General features: G+C 39.6%; 1 protein-coding gene across 4 annotated transcripts in view; it reads right to left on the minus strand.

Annotated features, from left to right (window-relative positions):
• The window catches only part of EPG5 (ectopic P-granules autophagy protein 5 homolog), an 89459-nt gene that overhangs the window by 41735 nt on the left and 28588 nt on the right, over positions 1-19136 (minus strand). For all 4 annotated transcript variants that reach the window (XR_004953713.1, XR_004953714.1, XM_016147787.2 and 1 more), the window contains exons 14-24: positions 18326-18490; positions 16585-16704; positions 15716-15975; positions 12279-12419; positions 9910-10054; positions 9481-9678; positions 8956-9066; positions 7623-7745; positions 6531-6697; positions 5521-5742; positions 3384-3507 (exon numbers count right to left, since the gene is read on the minus strand). Coding sequence is in view for 2 of the 4 variants with exons in the window: in XM_016147787.2 (XP_016003273.2) it covers positions 3384-3507; positions 5521-5742; positions 6531-6697; positions 7623-7745; positions 8956-9066; positions 9481-9678; positions 9910-10054; positions 12279-12419; positions 15716-15975; positions 16585-16704; positions 18326-18490 (1776 nt within the window). In the remaining 2 variants the exon portion in view is untranslated. The remainder of the gene's footprint in view (positions 1-3383; positions 3508-5520; positions 5743-6530; positions 6698-7622; positions 7746-8955; positions 9067-9480; positions 9679-9909; positions 10055-12278; positions 12420-15715; positions 15976-16584; positions 16705-18325; positions 18491-19136) is intronic.

Raw genomic sequence — 19136 nt, forward strand, 5'->3', positions numbered from 1 at the left:
TTTAACTATACAGTGAACCAGTAAGTTTCAACACAAGGTGGTCCATTTCAAGTTCTCCAGCATGAATCATGTTTAAAATGCATACTCTAACAATCTTAGCAGGAGTCTCATGTGTACCATGACCAGAGAAAATAATTTTAGCAGCCCTGCTAAATGTATATTTATAAATATACACATACTACTGAGCTAAAAAATTTATAAGACATAGACAAATAACAAAAATTTTTTAGAGATAAAAAAATAACTAAAAATAACTGAAAATAATTGTATCTGGATTAGATCAAGCCCTAGGCTCCAAAACAATTTACAGAAAATAACAGGAGACAGAAAAACATATTAAACTATACCACAAAGATACAGTCAGCAAAATCTAGACTTTGGGGAAACTCTATGGACCAACTACCAGTTTCTTCAACAAATAAATTTCAAGGAAAAAAAAAGATAAGAGGAAGACCTATAGATTAAACAGATTTATAAGAGCTATCAACCAATCATGAAATGTGGATCCTGATTCAAACTGCAAAAATAAACAAAAATAAAACTTTTATGACAGTATGAGACAACTGGAAATTTGAAAAATGACCAGACGTTAGATATTAATAAACTATTGTTAAAGCTTTTCAGGTGTTAATGCTATTGGGTTATTACTTTTTTAACCCTCATCTTTTAAAAATCATATGTAGCAAATGCTTTCTAGGATTAGCTGCAAGATAACATGATGGAGGGCATGGATGGACTAGAGTTGAAACTAGACATATGATACATGCGGGGAGGGGGACAATGTCCATTATACCATTCTATTTTCTCTATGACTGAATTTTTTCATGGCAAAAGGTGAAATAAGTAAATTAAGTGAGAAAAAAACAGAATTTCCAGTATTTTCTGTCCATACTCCAGGGAGCTCTCCTGCATATTTTGACTATGTAGTTCACTTTGGTGATCTCTACATATCAGAATGGTGGACTGACTTGATTGAAAAAAATGTCAACTGTCAATGAACACTAAAAACTACTTCAAACAGTAACAGCAGAGGATCAAATATACACTATGGTTTTGTGCACCATGATTTTCTTTTTTTCTGATTTTAAGTGTTCTAAAGAATTCCTCTACACCAAAAAATGTCCCTGGCTTCTCAATTAGCACAATGCTATGAAGTCCTAAATCATTATTTCCAAACTAACCATGGCATAAGGCATTCCAAACTCAGAGGAGGGACTCCAAAGTCATCCTCACCACAAGCTTGAATCCTAGATACACCAAACTGTTCAAGGTGCTGTACCAGACACTCCTACTGTGTATTGACAGAGGCTAACAATTAGAGAAGAACAATGAGAATTAATGATGGGTAAGCAGAGATGTCTCAGAAATGACAAAAACATACCTTTGAGTTTGAATTACAGATCAAAAATAGGAGCTATAAAATCAAATGGCAAGCAAAGACTTAAAAAAAAGCAAGCGATTAATTCTATAGATGCTGAGGAGCCAAGAGAAACAACCAAGAAAGCAATGATTAATTTTTAAAACATTGACCAAGTACCTATTCTGTGCAAAACCTTGGGTAATGCTATGGTATGTGGAGTACAAAGAAGAGATGAGAATGGAAATGTATTCAAAGGATTTCAGAACACAGTGATCGCTTATTTATTTTGCCCATTTCTCTGGCCCTATACTCTCAGACTTCTCTGTGCTATTATTATTCCTCAGGTTTCCATCTTCTTAATCTAAATACTTCATTACCATTAAACCCTCACTTCCTGGACTGCCTCATTCCTGAATTCCAGACTTGTATATCCCCTTCCCACCTACTCTTTGATAGAGGGTTCTCTTTGAAGCCCCTTCACACTTCCTCTCCCAGTATTTCCTATCTCTGTAAACAGCCTCTCTAGCTGCCCGAGCTGGCAATTTGAGGATTCTTGTGTATCTAATCAATTCTATTGTGTATCTAAAAATCCTACTGATCCTGATTCTTCCTCAATATACTTTTAATTCAGCCATTTATTTACTCACACCTGCTACTTCAAAAGCTCTCCGAAAAGACTTCGAAATAAAATCCAAATTTTTTTTTAGAAACCTATATATGGCCCTTAGAGGTTTAACCTTTATCTACCTCTCTGGTTTCATGTGTCCTCCACAGCAGCTACACCCCAACACCATGCTCCCTCACCTGCCGTGTCTTGTACATACTGGTCTTCTTGCCGGTAACACCCTCTCTGCTACTTCCCATCACCATGCCTTTCCTTTCAACCTGACCAACGCCCATTTGTCCTTCATGGCTTAGCTCAAAGGTTGCCACTCCAGCCCCAGTATGAATCAAGTGTTGTTCCTCTATATTCCCACAGTCTACTCCTATAATCTATCAACAGATGTAATAATTGTGTAGCCCCCCATCTGATAGTAACCCTCTTGAAGGCAGGGACTTTGTCACATTCCTTTTGGTATTTTTGGCATATAATTAATATATGACAACTTAGAGACATTCAATAAACAGTCATGGAAGAAGAAAAGAAAAGAAGAGGACAGAGGAAGGAAAGACAGAAAGAAAACAGAAGAAAATCAAAGACACCTACTGGAGATGAAATACTACATATAATGTGGAAACGAGTAGGTTTAAAGATCCGAATTAAAGTCTCTCAAGTATGAGAGGTTCCTATGTCCCGCCTCCATGTTGGGGTCATGCCCAGTAGAGTTCAGGCCCTAGAAAAAGGAACGGGAATAGGAGAGAAGTGCATACACAACCACACACACACGCACGCACACGCACACACACACGCACACGCGCGCGCACACACACACACATACACGGCTACAGAAGCTTAGAGAAAATTTAGAAGTTTTGGTCTAAAAATGGACCACAGACATCTCTGCGTGCCAGGGAGAGAATAGCTTAGAGTACGTGAAGACTAGAATTGAATATCTCCAGAAGGGCAACTAAAACTGTGACATCTCAGTTTTTTGCAAGTAACCTCCAAAGCCAAACAAAGGTGAGCTCCTTATCTACTCCAGGCAATTAACTTTCTATACAACACACATATGCTAATAAATTCTTACACCATACTTTTTTATGGGAGTAGAGGTGACTGCTTAGAAGCGTTCAGCTTCTAACAAAATAAGAAAGAATATAAACAGAGGAAGACTGTTTAAGAGGTTGTAGAGAGCCCTAAAACTGAGTTTCAAGCCTTCGGGTGAGGCCACAGTGGTGCTGGAGATTCAAAAGGGACCATCCCTTCAATACGATCACTTATGTACTGACAAAATCCACAAAAGCAATGACCATCCGAGCGAGACCATTTCCATATTGGTAAGTGGTTTTACCATTAGATTATGAATGTGATCAATTCGAATTACGGTCAGATAAGCTAAAAGAGACATCGCCATAGTTTCACCTGCTGATTCTGCATCACTTTGGCTAGCCTGTGAATGTCATAATGCTTTGGTAGAGAAGGGATATAGGTATCTCCTTTTTGAAAATTCTCATCTTCTAGCCATAATATATATACATTGAAGAGCCTAAAAGAAAAAAGAAAAAAAAACAGAATTGTATAAAACAAAAAGATATGCAGGCAAATGAAGATTCTTATATCTCTAGGAACACTGGCGATACCACATGAAAATATAAGAGGTACATAATACAGAAAATGTTTCCAACAGCCACCACCCTCCTGAGAAGCTCATGGGCCAGCAGGAGAGAAAGACAGGTCACAAATAATTAAGATATGATTCAAATATTGCTAGAACAAAAGGTGTGAAGAAAGGGCTCTGTGAACTCTATTATTAAAGCAGGATTCAATGAAGTAAACAGAGGGGAAGGCAATTTTAACACAGACCTAGGAAATGAATTTAGAGCTGTTCTTTCCTGAGCAATCCAGTCACAGTGAGCCTTAGGGCTTTGAAAAGTTTAAGTAACATTCAAATACGCATATTTTCTATTTTTTTAAAGAAAACATTAAAAGCCATTTCAACTAATGCAGTAGAAGAACCTGCCAGCTTTAGGCTCAATGACAGATCTCCTGCCTCAAGGAGTCAGGAATAGAACTCACACAGCAGGTGTGCACCCTGTTCCCTTTAAAAAGCAACAGAACAAAACTAGGCTAAAAAAAAAAATCTCAATTTTCCAGTAAAAACTTTAAAAATTTTTGTATGATGTTTTTGTTTTTATAGAACACACAGTCCAGTAGACCAAAATCACTGGTATTTTAAGCAGCTGTTTGCAGCACTAGGTAGTAGAGGTACGAGGTACCAGCACACGAATGACTGGGTGAGGGACCGGGTGGAGGCAGTGTGGTTCGGCAGTGTGGTTTGGCAGTGTGGTTCGGCCTCCTTTACCTCTGGGGTGTAGGAAAGGAGACAGGGACAGGGCTGTGAGGCTCTAAAAGGGAAGAAGCTGGTTCCAATCTCTCTTCCAGCTTCTGATTTGGTTAGATGGCTACTTTGCCAAGATGCCAGAGGAAGGGGGATTTAAGACAGGCAGAAAGGAACCTTTCTTGGCTGATCTAAATGTTCAAAGATAAAGCCTTCCCACTGATTAAGCCTGGTTAAAAATAAGTTTTCCTTCAAACAAGCAAAGCAAGGGGAGAAATCATCCTAGCGGTTGAAAGACAGCCCTATAGGCTCGGAGGTCAAACCTGAAGCCTCAGTGCTGGCTCAAACCACCGGGTGTCATCACCAAGACATTTTGTATTCGATGTTAATTATAAAGAGCCAATTTTATTAAGTCTTAATTTACGAGCCTAATATCTGGTTTACAGCAAGCTTATAAATGAAAGGCCAAAGAATAGTGTGAAAGGGCCTCAAACTTACTTCAGAGTTCTCAGTCTTTTGGAGATGCCAATATTGTGCCTGATTTTAGAAACAGTTTTGAGAAATTACTAAATCCTACCCTACCCCAGGAGGATCCTGGAATCCCCTAGAGTCTATAAACCCCCACTTAAAGGACTGTGCCTTAGTCATTTACTCCCTGTAGAGAAATATTTTAGCAGGCTTTGCTAGTTTATAATTCAGCAGTCCCAACCTTTGTGACACCAGGGACCAGCGCTCCTATGAGAAACTGATGCCTAATGATCTGAGTTGGAGCTGAGGTGGTGATGCTAGCACTGGGGAGCAGCTGCAAATACAGATGAAGCTTCGCTCACTTGCCTGCCACTCACCTCCTGCCGTAAGGCCCGGTTCCTAATAGGCCACAGACCAGTACTGGTCCATGGTTGGGGACCCCCAGTTTACATGCTATAACCAATTGTTTGGGTTTGTTTCTGTTTTTACATAAAAGAGGGCATTAGTCCTCTGGTTTAAGATCTTTCATTCAGATTCTAGGTACTCGACAGAGGTATATCCAAACTGCTGATTCATTTCTCAAAAGGAACATAAAAGAGAAATATTATAAGATGTAAACATATAGTCAGAACTGCCTTTCATAGTCAATGTAATAAGAGAATAACACCTAGCAGTTTCTAACACAAATAATTGCTCCAGCACAGTCCCTGTGCTGCAAATAGCAACGTAAATGGGTAAATAACCATGTGTCACCTCACAAGCTCCATGTGCAGTTCTGGTGAAGTCAGATAACCAGAAGTGCCAGCCTGGCTCCCTGGTGACCCTTCACTGCCCTCTGCTGGGACACGGAGGGCCTTGCTGGCAGCGTGGTGGAAGTCAGCCACCTCAGTCAGGCGTCTCTTTAGTTCTTTCAACAAATTGATATGAGCAGGGCTTTGGAAAAACCTTCTTCCAATACAACCATCTATGGGCAACCTTTAAAAATACAAGCACAGATCACGACAAAATCAACACAAGATGTTCTTCCTACATGGCACAAAATCACAATTAACAAGTCAATTTATTATCGCTGCGTATGTACCTCATTAAATTCATATTATATCTACTTTAAAGGTTCTTATGAGGCTCCAACAAGATAGTATATATGAAAGCAGTCTTTAAAAAATGCTATGAAAATTCAAGCTATCACCAATAGATTAAAGACAGTCTCTGTTCTTCAACAATCTGCAATCTGGTAGAAAACAGAAGCGACAAAGGTTAACATCTATATGTTTTAAGGGAGTGAGGGTGAGCGGAAATTGAGCTGGAGCTAGAGATCAACAGCGGGTAACAATGGACAGTTCTAGCTGGCCAGAGTCTCTTCATATCCATGGAAAAACACTGGGTGCTTCCAGGCACAGCCCAAGGACTGCCAGACACAGCGTGGCCTTTCTCTGCACCTGCACTACCCATCACTAGGCCCCTCACACGAGTCCCATGACAGTCACACAAGCAGCCTGTTTGGGGCAGTTTCTCTCCCTTTGCACCTCCAGAGGTTCTGTGCTAAACCTTGCCAAGTTCCAGGGTGTTATCTTCACCACACTGGGTATGGGAGTAGCCACAAGATACTGTGAACTCAAAAACAGTCTAGGCTAATAAATGCGAAACAAGGAGGAAGACTCCTAGCCAGAGGATGATTCTAACTCACCCACCACAGACAAAGAACACAGAGCAGCAGAGCAGTGCAATGGAGTCACAGAAAGTTAATCCACTGGGTACCATACCCATATTGTGGTCCTGGCCGGTGCAGATACAGGAGGAAAAATTTCTGCCAAATGAGTGGCAGAAGAGGGTGATCAGAAGGTGTGACGAGAGCCTGGTGAGCCCAACGATAAATCAGCAGCCTCTGGAGAGATGGGACGATGGGGAGCTTCAGCTGGGCCTGGGCTTTCTACAAAAGAGAGGCTTGAGCAACCATGAAGTGAACACAATTACAAACAGTCTGCTCTTTCTAAATGATCCAAATGAGATGCTGAACACTTTTCAATTCAGTAAAAAAGAAAAAAAAAAAGTCCTGTAAGACTTACTTCACCAACCCGCTAGCTAACACTTTAACCTCCTTTGTAGCAAGACATATGGGGTAGCGTTTCTTCTGTTAAAACATTTCACAGTCTGCAGAATTGGAATGGGCCTTGTGTCAACTGTTCGAATCTCATGTCCATGCCTTAATATGCCTTTACATTTCTTTGTATGTAAACACTACGATGCGAGAAAGTAGGATAATATAAAAACTAGAAGTAAATTTTACTGTCAAATTTAACCAATCTTGAAAATCTAGATGTTTAAAAGGAATTTCAACAATGATAAATCCCTCAACCAGCTCTGAAACCCAAAGTAAAGTCTACACAATGAGATCCTAAAAGAGATCTTTCATTCTAAAGCTTTATTCCAGGCTTTCTCACACCTTAGTAACGTAAAGGTCAGCTAGAGAGTTTTCAAAAATAAATTTATGGTCCCACTCCAGACTCAGAAATGCAGAATCTCAGAAGCTGGGGTCCAAGTATATGATTTTTAACAAGCTCTCCAGGCGATTCTGATGCACATGAAACACACTGGAAATAGCCTTAAAACAATGGCAACCCCCCACACACATGCACATAGCCATCAATGATTAGGTTGTAACTCTCGGTGTTAAATAAACTTTGGAAAGGAAGTATATACTCCAATCACACAGTTTTCAGTGCTGGTTTGGTTACTGAGCTTTCCAAATATTCATAACAAAAGAAAACACAGGAGTTCAAAAGCTACAGGTGAACCTATCAGCATCAAAGTATAAACCACCTCTTCCCTCTCAAATGTAGAACTACTATTTGTACCTTCAGAGCTTGGTCAGGGGTAAAAGAAGAGTTTATAACCAGTTCCCCTTCAACAACTCTTCGGAGCTGAGAGTCTTCTTCAAAGATAGATTCCATGTTCAAGACTGTCCATGCAAACCAGACCTACAATGACACCAGGCAAAGGTGAGGAGAATGAGCAGTTTGCTAAAACAGACAAAATACATCCTGATAGGCCATGAACTAACATCTTTTCTATTACAGATCTCAATCAACAAATATTTATAGTTTCTAAAATTAATAGTTTTTACACCTATCTATATTCTTATCGCAGATATAAATTCAGATAAAATAGATGATTGAAAACTGTTAAATTCCTTTGGAAAGGATACTTTAGTAAGAGAGGATGTTTGTTCACTCAACAATATTTAGTGGGAAATTTCTATATGCACGAGAAACAGGAAAGAGGACCAGACATGAGCTCTGCTTTAAGTTTTTCGTCTATTAGAGGAGACAAGACTAATATATAAGTAACCAAATGTGAAGTGAGAAGTGATGACTAATGAATCAGGGGTGAAGTGCTATGGAAAGCCAGAGGAGGGAGGGCAGGATCAGAGAAGGTAGGTATATCAGAAAGCTCTACATAGAGGTTGTAGGGGAAGGTATGCCTGGTAAGAAAATCACGTAGGCAGTAGATGTGTGCAGCAACATCAAGAAGCAGGCTTCGTCTGGATGACAACACGTATAAGCATGAAATGAGACTGTGACAGGGGTTTCAAGGATGTTACTACTGGTTTAAGTAACAAAACAGGGACATAATTCAACACAACTGAAAGGTGGTAATAATGATGAAAATAATGTTGATGATAATAATGACAATAGTAACAGCCAACACCCAGTGAGCCCTGACTATGTGCTAAGCACTGTTCTAAAGCTTTACGTGTCAGTGTAATCATTATTCCCTTTTGACAGCTAAAGAAACAAAGAACAGAGAAGTAAGTAAGCTGCCCAAGGCACAGTGCTAGAAAATTGCAGAACCAAGATTGAACCCTGGTCCCTCTGGCTCCAGCATCTACTCTTAACCACTCTGCCATGGGGCTGGGCAGGCTGTGCAGTCAGGCGAACTGGGTCTGATCACATCTGATCCCGAGCCAGCCACTAACCCCATTAAACCTCAGTTAGCCCCGCTGAGAAATAGGAATAATAACAGTACAATCTCAGCAGAGGCCTACTGTGAGGATGAAATGAAAAAGTATTCCACACAGTAAGAGCTACAAAAATGCTAGTTATTTAAGGCTATTAATAATGTACTAGTAAGGATGATAATAATATTAAAGTTCATAAAATAACAAATGGCCCTAAGGGAGTGTCCTACCTGTGTGGACGTGGCCAAGCCCTCCACGAAAGAAGGCGTGATGTTGCCTGCCACGATCCAGCTCACCAGGGAAGAGAGCAGACTCCGGTCACAGTGGTAACCCAAAGCATTCTACACCAGGGGAGGGTGTGGAGCAGAGAGAAGAGGCTTTAAAAAAACTCATCAATGACCTTTTCAAGAATATCAGCAATTATCCTACTATAATAGAAGATTATGGTAAGACGCGGATTTCAATAATTAGTCCACCAGCAGTGAAGTCCAGGCAGTGTATCACAGCCAAATGTAATGAGCACCTCCTCCTGGGTGGAGGCAGAGGTGGGGGAATCCTTTCTTCTGGCTCTATGGGGATCTGCACTAGTGAACTATGGTTACTGAAATAAGACACCATTAAGGCATAGCTTAAAAAAAACAAAAACAGCATACTCAGTTGCCACAGAGTAGTACTGAGAACTGCATGTGGGGGAACCTTTTTAGGAGGCTACTATCTAGCCAATGACTACGAGAGAAATTCTCTAACACGTTTACCTTATGTTGCTGGTAGAGTAATTTCTGCACACAGTCCTCCTGCATCAGCTGAAAAGCTGTTTTACATAAGTGGTCCATGAGGTAGAGGATGGGTTGTTCTCGGTACCAAAGATGTTGGCTTATTAATGCCTGAACCCAGAACTCCAATACAGCAACAGGGCCCACTTCGTTGGGCTGAGTGCTTACAGATATGTGGGCCTATGGACAAAGGACTCAGGTGAGGTGAAAGGTAATAATCAGCCTTCCATTTTTGAAACACTAACAAAATAATACCTACCTGCACTGCAAAACCCAAATCTGCTGACTTTCTTTGTCAAAAGCACTGTGCCAAGTGCTCTGAAACGACCCACACACAGATGTGCTAGTACTGGGGATGTTTGATTGGGAAGGTGGGCGAAAGTGTATTTAGGGGCTTACTGGGGACCTGACCTGAATCATACTGTTGAGAAGCTTCACGTTGTCCCCATGGCTGGCTCCAGTCAGGTGCTGTGCCACCTTGTGGGTGACCTGCTGCGTGACACCCTGAGGGACGCCACTGTCCAAGTGCAGGAACAGGAGGAGGTGTGACAAAAACCTGCCGAGCACACAGAACGACACACTTTACCTTCTAGTCAAAGTCAGTAGAATTTCAAAAGGCTGCTTGCCAGAAAACAGAAAAATATTAAAGTGATCCCATTTTTAGACCAAAGATCTCTTTAGGGCTTCTGATAAATCTTCAAGAATTTCAGAAGAATAAAGTTTTCCACTTTTACGTGGGTTAAAAGGAATTCTAAACAGACCCAAGACACATAAACACATGTGAGTTAAAGGGCATCAGAGAAAAAACACCAAAAAGTGCCCTAGTATCCCCTCTTCGCTCCCTACTAATGTGTAGAGAAATATTTATAAAATATTCCGCAATCTTTTCTGGGGTGTGAACTCCACACACGGCGGCATGTAAGGCACCACAGGCGACAGCACCACAACGAAGTCATGGCTGTGCCTTCAGCTCCTAGGTGCGCCAGGCTCCCTCCTCTCTCAGGGCCTTTGCTTCTGCTGGCTTTTCGGTCTAAAACACTCCCACACCTAATCTGGCAAAGTCCTTCTCATCCCTCGCATCTCTTTTACAAAGTCTCTTCCTCAGGGAATACTTCCTTTCCCTTCCTGCTGTCTAAAATACAGCTGACCCATTATTAACCTCTCCCACAGCTCTCTGTTATTTTCCTTCATAGTCCTTAAAACTGGTACCTGCATCCTAAGGGTACAATAAGTTCCTATGTGTCTGAGGACAATGCCCACCCAGGCTACTTTGCTCACCGCTGTACAGACAGTGGCAGCACACAGTGGGAATCAGTAAGCAGTTGTTACTGATGAATGACGGCACTTTTCACTTCACAGGAGACACAGCACAGGCCAAAACCCACTCTGGTATAAAGGAATAGCTGACTTCAGGAAGGGTACCAGTAGAGTACCATAAGAATTCAGAGGACAGAGCCAGTGCAGGAGGTAGGGGAGAGACGGAGGAAGAAGCATTTGAAATAGAAACTAGAGAGACTCACAGTATTCAAAATTTAGCAATTAAAGTAAAAAAAGTACTTAGACAGTTCAATCTATTTTAAAATCTTTTAAAAATCATGAAAATCTAAAGAGAATTTATTTAAATTGTTCCAGGCATTATTATACTCTATATATTACTTTATCCTCTTACTCAGTATGAGAGGTACTATCTCCCTGTTTGAGAGATGGTATTATCCATTATATGAATGAAGAAACAGAGGCTCTGAAAAGTTAAAGAACTCACCTCTTTTTATACATTAGTGAAGGGATGGAGTGAGGACACAAACTCACACCTGACTGCCCTGAAAGCCATGTGCTGCCCAGAACACGAGTGTCTCCAGACCTGCTCGGACCTACTAGAGTGCTGGTCCTACGCCCTATCCCATTTCTACTGAAGCAGAATCTCTAGGCAAGGAGCCTGGGAATCCATATTTAATAAGCTCTCCAAGGAGATTCTCATCATCAGGCAAGTTGGAGAGACACGGTTTGAAATGACACACCACATATCGCACCCTCTGTCACATTCCCCTTGTCTCCCCCTGGATATACAACCTGCCCCCCACCACAAGACACAGGGCTCCTCCACATCAGGCCTCCCCTCCCCTCATCACTTCATGCGGCTCCCGTCAGATGCTCTCCCCCCTGCTCCCTGCATCGGTAGCTCTCGTCCCACCTCTATGCCTTCACTCATGCTCTTCCCCATCCTGGCCCCCTCCTCTCAACTCCCTGCTGCTGATGAAAAAGCATACACTTTTACCAAGTAATACAAATGCAATCTATATACAATAGCATGGTGTGGCCAATATTTTACTTCATAACTTTATAATTACCTCGAGTCTTACTTTCTCAATAAGATTATAAATGCCTCATGTGATAAACACCTTCCTATGTAACTTACCTGTTTGTAATACTGCAGTATGCACACTGCAGGCAATTAAAAGCAATGTGTTTTGCTATTGTTACAATGGCAAAGTCATTTGCTGCTCAATGTCAGAAGCACTATTCCCAGAGTTTCATGGAAACAACTGCTCTTTCAAATACAAATAAGCTATAAGCAATCCAAAATTAAATGGGGAAGAGAAGTATCTTCATGATAATAAAGCTGGCATCATTATTAGTATCACTTTCATTAATCTGCACTCTAAACTGGGCAGGATATTTTCTGCCTCGTAAAAAATATACTATTGAAATCTCATTTCCTAGTGTACTTATGAAACCAAAAGACGTAGTCATTTGTACTCAATGAGCTATTTTCTACTTACTGCTCATTCTTCAGTAGGTAATATTGGCAGGGATAGAACAAAGGCAGAATCTTATCTAGGACATGGACCACTGTTCTCAAATGCCTCGACTGGACCAGAACTCCCAACAGTGGGATGCCTTCTGCACAGAACTTCTCAATGCTATGGAAAAAGAAAAAGGCAATAAGTACACAAGACAGCCAATTTATAAAACAGCGTTCTTCCAATGAGCCATTGGCCTACGTGCTACCAGGCTTATCTTAGGTCTCCAACACATTTTTGTTTACCTAACCTTTACACAGAAATATTAGATCAGAACTTGGAAGTACAAAGGAACTTAAAAGTTCACTAATATTTTCATTTTATAGATGAGAAAAGTGAAGTGTTGTGCCCAAATTTACATAATTTCCTAGTGCAGGGTCAAAATGAGAATCCAAGTTTGTAAATTTCCAGTCCAGAGCATTTCCTGCTACCCCATTTTGTTTGGTGCAGCATTTTGAATGGTGCTTCTTCTAAAAGTCAAGGGGCTCTTATTGTCTGCTAATCCTACAAGGTATTACAGAAAAGAGAATATTCAATAGGGAGGTCAATCTGACAGTATAAACTGACAAAAAGTCTTTTAAAACCAATGTCGCATAAAAATTTACTTTTTTTTTTACTCAAGAGAATCTATTCTCAAGAAATAATCTCAAATATATTTAAAAATATGACAGATGACCTATGTAAAAATGCACTTTTCAGAATTATTGATAATTGCAAACTCAAAGACAGAAATGACTTATGGAAATTTTGAGAAAATCCATTCAATGGGAATATTATTGCATGATTTTAAAATGATGGCCAAGGACAACATGGAAAAATACTTTTGCTACAACAATACTGGGGGAAAAAACCATAAAAATTTATACTTCTGACTACACCTACTAGTAAAGAAGAGTTAGATAGTGAGGAAAACACACAGGGATGATGTCACACCAAAACGCTCATTGTACTGCAGCAGCATATGCGAGTGGCTTTTCCTCCATTTTCCTAATTCTATAATTTGGTGATACTGCTTTAATTCTAGGGGGAAAAAAATCATTTTAAAAAATAAAAGTAACAGTGCAAATATTATGCCATAAGGAAAATGTTTACAATATTAAAAGTAAAAAACAGAAAATATATAAAATTATATATACATTATTAACTCAAAAGATCAAAGGGAAAATATTACATAAAAATAACCAAAACAAAAAACCAAAAATAATGTTATAGAAGGGTAGAAAGATTCTAGGTAATTTTTTGACTACTGTACTCTGAACTATCTGTAATGTTATATTCTTGTACAACTTATGTCCTTATATACTCTACCCCAAACCCCAAGTCCATTCACAAAATTGCCTTAAGTTAGTTCTAGGGTATATACTCATCCCAGATGACTACAGGGGAGTTTTACACTAAAGCTCAGCCCTGAAGAGAAACCCTTATCCTCACCCTCACTCCTGTTCAGGATTCAGTAATTAGCACTAAACAAGTCTAATCTTTAGAAAGGACCTGTAGCACTATCAGTGAATAAAAAGCTAGTCTCAAAATAGATAAATTAGAGAGACCATGAAACAAGTTCAAAACAGTACATTCAAAGAATCCACATGCTAGACACTGTTCTAAGCATGTTTAATGTATTATAACTCACTAAAACTTCATAAAATCCAATACTATTATTTCCATTTTAAAGACAAGTATCCTGTGATACAGGAAACTATGAATGACACTAGAGCTACTGAAAACAAAAGACAGCACCTTCTAAGGGCCTATATATATAACATCTTTCTCCTTCCTGGTAGATCAATTCTATCCTTTCATCTGGCCTTCGAATTTGCCCAAAACTTGGCCCTACTGACCTACCTGATCACCTCTATTCATCATGAATCACAGGCTTTATTCGGTCAGGAGTGTTTCTTTATCACTTCCCCACCTCTTCTCCTACCCCCTAGACACCTGGTACTCCTTCCCACATTCATTAAATCAAATAACCACTAAGTACAAGTTCTGGAGGTACAAAGATGAATGAGACAATGTTCCTACCCTGAAGGAACACGCAGTCCACAAGAAGAAGAGATAAACTATTATACCACAGTACAGTAAGTGTGCTGCTCAGAATGGACATGTGCTGCAGGGTGGGAGGGGATGGCCCTTGGACTGAATCTGCAACACTATGAGCACTGACCACCTGGAGAAGGTGAGCGTCACTACTTTGCTGCTTTGCCTAGGACACCTTCTCTAATTAAGACTCCTCTCCAAAGCTTAGCTCCTCCATGAAGGTAATCTGCTCTAATGATTCTCCTTCCTTTAAATTCTTCCTGCTCATACTGAGTGGTTCTCAATCTAGGCGGTACATTAGAATAATCTGGAAAACTGCCCTCCAGACCAATTAGATCAGGGTTCTCACCCTATTCCCTGAAATGGCATTTTCAGAATCACTGCAAAAGTGATTAAGAACAGCAGGGTTGAGAAGCACTGCTCTATACACATCATCCACATCTTTAGTACTGCCAATTGTTTTAGTCTACCATCGCCACTAAACTTTCAATAACCTGAGGGCAGCTACCTAACAATTCTGTATCTCTCCTACTTCATAGCACAAGGCTGAACACTAAACCCTGAAAGGACAACTGGCATCCCACTGAAAATACACCTAATGTGGAACAAGATATTGAAGCCGGGATGCTAAAAATGTGTTTAAAATGTGTTACAGTGAGTCTAAAACACAAGAATCAGAAAGTATAGAGGTTTTTAGAAAATGGATAGGCTACAAAAAATTAACATATCATAGGAAAATAATCCTAAAGAAAAGGATGTTTAAGCACCTAAGAATGCATTCAGTCAGTTACTTACTGTACCAGATACAGTCTTCGCCACTAGAGATAAAATGGTAACACAAGACAAACACAGTTCCTTAGTCCTAACCTCAGAGAAGATCCCTGATAATATAAAGCAGACAACAAAAATATCCTGTGATCAATGCTCCAGTGGAAGAAGTACTGACAGCTATGGGCTTATCCCAGAGAGGCATGTGACCTCATCTGGCATTTAATTCCCCTGGTGAGGTTTAGCCCCTTACCTGAGGAACTGGAGTTGGGCTGCCATCACTTTAAAATTCATACAGGTGACCAATTATTTGATCATTACTCTGAGGAAGAGAATACATCTACTGCTGATATGCACATTCCACTCTGGGTGACACAGATAACTCGCTTCATTATGTAACAAGGGGATTTTCTAGTACAAATCTGTCTTATCTGAATTTGTGCACCATTTCCCCTTGATAAGCTACTGAATATTCAAGGCTTATGGTTTGGCCCTGATTATTCCTAAATAGGTTTGATGGAGGCCTCCGACATTGGGGTATGAAAGATGAGATTCTAGAATAACTGGCTACAAGAATCAGCAACCCTAGAGGTTCAGCTCAAACAATGTACCTGTGGCCCACAGCTGTCATAGCTAAGGCCAAATAACAGCCAATGGGCATGCCCGCCTTGACAGCTTTTAAGAGAGGATGAAACGTGGGTGACTCTGTCATGTCAGGCACAGTTCTGGAGAAGGGAACAGTTGGACAACTCTGCTGCATTCCACAATCGTTTTTGTGTAGTTTTAACCTCAAGATCAAGTTCCAGGCCCATTGGTTAAATGAGGTCTCAGGTGTCTCTCCATACCGAACAATACTGGCCAAATACGAAACCTAAAACAGTTATTTATTTTAAACCACATTAGTTGCATACACATTAAATCAGCAGACTTACCCACCCACCTTCTTTTGTGATCAACAATGCCCTCAAAAGAGAAAACATATCACTTACTGGCACTCAGTGTTCACAACATTAAATTAAAGCAACTTCTCTCACTCATAGTGACCACTTCTGCTTAGCTGCTAGCGCATCTGAGTCAGCTCAAGCAAAAAAGTAATAATATAAAAGTTGCTACACAACGGTATGCTGGTAAATAAGTTTAATAACCAGTTGGGGGCAAAAACAATCCCACCATGGTCAATTTCAACCTACTAAGAGGTAAACAACCTGGCCTGCAAAGTTCCTAAAATTTTCAGTCAGTTCGCCTGGGCCAGGATAAGCTCCAGCACATTACTCTAGCTCAACTCAAATCCCACAATATTAAAATGGCAATATGTAAGCTACTTCTTAAAGAAAAATCTTTATCCTACCATAGAACTGAATTTCAGTATCTTAAATTGCCAGAAATATTATTAAGAAACCTAACAGTAAATACTGTAACTTCATCCACCCAGGCCACTTATAATAAAGATTCATGTTCAAAATACATGAGGAGGAAATACCTGCTTCATACTTTCAGAAAGAAGCCCAGCATATGGCTTCTGTGTGAGGTATTTCTGGTATGCTTCAAGAATCATTAAAGCCACTTCAGCATGGACTGCCTGATCCAGATGAAGCGTACCCTATCAAAAAGAAAAATAATCACAAATATGACATCTTCATTTTTTTAAATATACTTCTGAACCAAAAGTCTAAAAAAAAAGGATCTTGGATACAAAAGCTAAATTTTCCAAAAATCACATCCCATAATAATGAAGTTATAAAATGACAAGAATAAAAACTGAAATCTTAAAGAACCATTACACTGCACCTAGATAGGTTTGAACCTGAGTCATCCCAGACCCCAGCCATAAAAGGTATCTTTGAATGAAAGCCCCTCCCCCATCCTAGAATCTCTATAGACTTTGGGTTATAAGTTTAAGGACAATGCCACAAGTCAAGAGAATGTTGAATAATTATTAAACAGGGAGATACTTATTAAGTCTATATTCTCTTTTCTTGTTCTATCATCAGTGAAAATATAAAAAAAAATACTCAATGACACAAGTAAAATATTCTTTCAGGACCTTGAAGGTGCCTATCAATTTTCCCATCCAGTCTTCCCCTGCAGCCTGAAGAAATACATCCCTTAACTCTCTCACAGAAGACTTTTATAACTCTAATAAAGGAGCAAGGAGACACTCGCATCCAGCTCTCTGTGAGAGAGGGGACTGGGGGTTTCATTCACAAGTCAGAATGTAGAGGTGGTCAAAAGCCCCTTGCACCATTCACCCACCAGCATGTGAGTGAGAGAAGACCCAGATGAACCCACGGACAATCCCATGTGGTTGGGGACATCCTGAGGGAAAGGCTCCCTGGCTTCAGTTTCCACAACAGTATAACAGAGGTCATGGCCATGAAACCACATTCAATGGCTGAGAGGACTTAGTGACTTGCTCAGAACAAAAACTGGCAGACACCTGGAGAAGTCTGAGTTCTCTCCCATTTTCCCTTTAAAATGTTTAAATATTTTGACCAAAGAGCTAACTACTAAAGTCTAGGGTAAAGAGGCAGGAAAGGTCTAACAGTCAAAATCACTTGACTGGGTATCTCTGGAGACATATGATAGGTAGCAAGCCCTTCATAATAATAAACTATTATTAATGAAAACTACCACCACTGAGTACTTAAGATGTGCCAAGAACTGTTTTATAAGTCCTAACCTGTTAAATCTTTACAACAACCCTGTAAAGCAAGCTCATTAATATCGATGCTTAGAGATGAGCAGCTGAGGCCCAGAGAGGTCAGGAAACTTGCTCAGGGTCACACAGCCAGGAGGTGGCAGAGATGGGATCAGAACCCAGGCAGACTGGCACAGAGCTCAGGCTCTTAACTAATGCACACTGTTTTGAAAGGCAAATCAAGTAGTGACATGCAAGACAAAAAAATGCAGTAGGAAAAAGGACCAGAAGCAGGAAAGGCAATTAGGAGGAATTGTAGTAAGTAACCAGAGAAAAATCGATATAAATAGTCCTTAAAAAGGGGGAAGAATTTTCAATGTGCATCAACAATTTACCTTCATTTAGAGGATGCTCACTTTGCAAAACAGAATTAAAGAGAAGATCCTAAACTCTGACAGAGCTAAAAAAAAATTTGCAGACCGTGCCAATGATACTCGGAAATGTTTACATTTTGAGAAAACATTTCTTTGAAACTGATGCATGTAGAACCTCCCAGTCTCCACAGAATGGTTTTAACACATACCTGTTCACCAAATCCCCAATTCAGTCCTTCTAGAATAACACAAGCCAATTTGTTCTTCACCATTGTCAGGTTATAATTCAATAACCAATCCCGAATCACAGCTATCTCAGAGGCAGAAGGTCTCCAAAGATACAAAGGCAGTTCTTTAAACAAATACAAAGAGACCTGATTAAAAAGAAAAAGATAATAATTAAAATCAAAACTTAGGGACAATTCTATATTACTACAATACTACATTATTAAACTGCCTGCAAAACTTTTTCTCCAAAAGAAAAGAGGGGTTTTATTTCATTTTTAGACAAATGAAATGCACAATCAAATCAAATGAATTTTAAACTAATGATACACCAAAAGCACATTTTTCAATACTTTATAAAAGCCAATCTTTTTTTAATATGTAAACTGGTATACTTTTCTGCTTAGGAAAACCACCATACTAAGACCCAAATTTAAAGTCATGATAAGTCATGATAAAAGAGTTATCACTTTAAATAATTATTTCTTCTCTGGCATTTAACATGATATTTATATTAGCTTCAAAACAATCCAGGGAGAGGAAAAGAGTGGGTAGATATGAAGATGAAATAAGATCAATCAAAAGCTGGTCATTGTTGAAACTGGATATTGGATACACAGCAATTCATTATATTATTTTCTACTTTCATATATCTCTGAAATATTATAATAAAAAGTTTTAAAATCTTGTTTACAAAAATTCTATAGTACCACTTTTTAAATACCATATCCATGTGTGCAAATTAAGATAAATCTGGGTTTCCTTAATACAGTTAGCTTTAAGGGAAACTGATCA

This window comes from Rousettus aegyptiacus, unplaced genomic scaffold (genome assembly GCF_014176215.1).
Source record: "Rousettus aegyptiacus isolate mRouAeg1 unplaced genomic scaffold, mRouAeg1.p scaffold_m13_p_12, whole genome shotgun sequence".
In the NCBI taxonomy this organism is placed as follows: domain Eukaryota; kingdom Metazoa; phylum Chordata; class Mammalia; order Chiroptera; family Pteropodidae; genus Rousettus; species Rousettus aegyptiacus.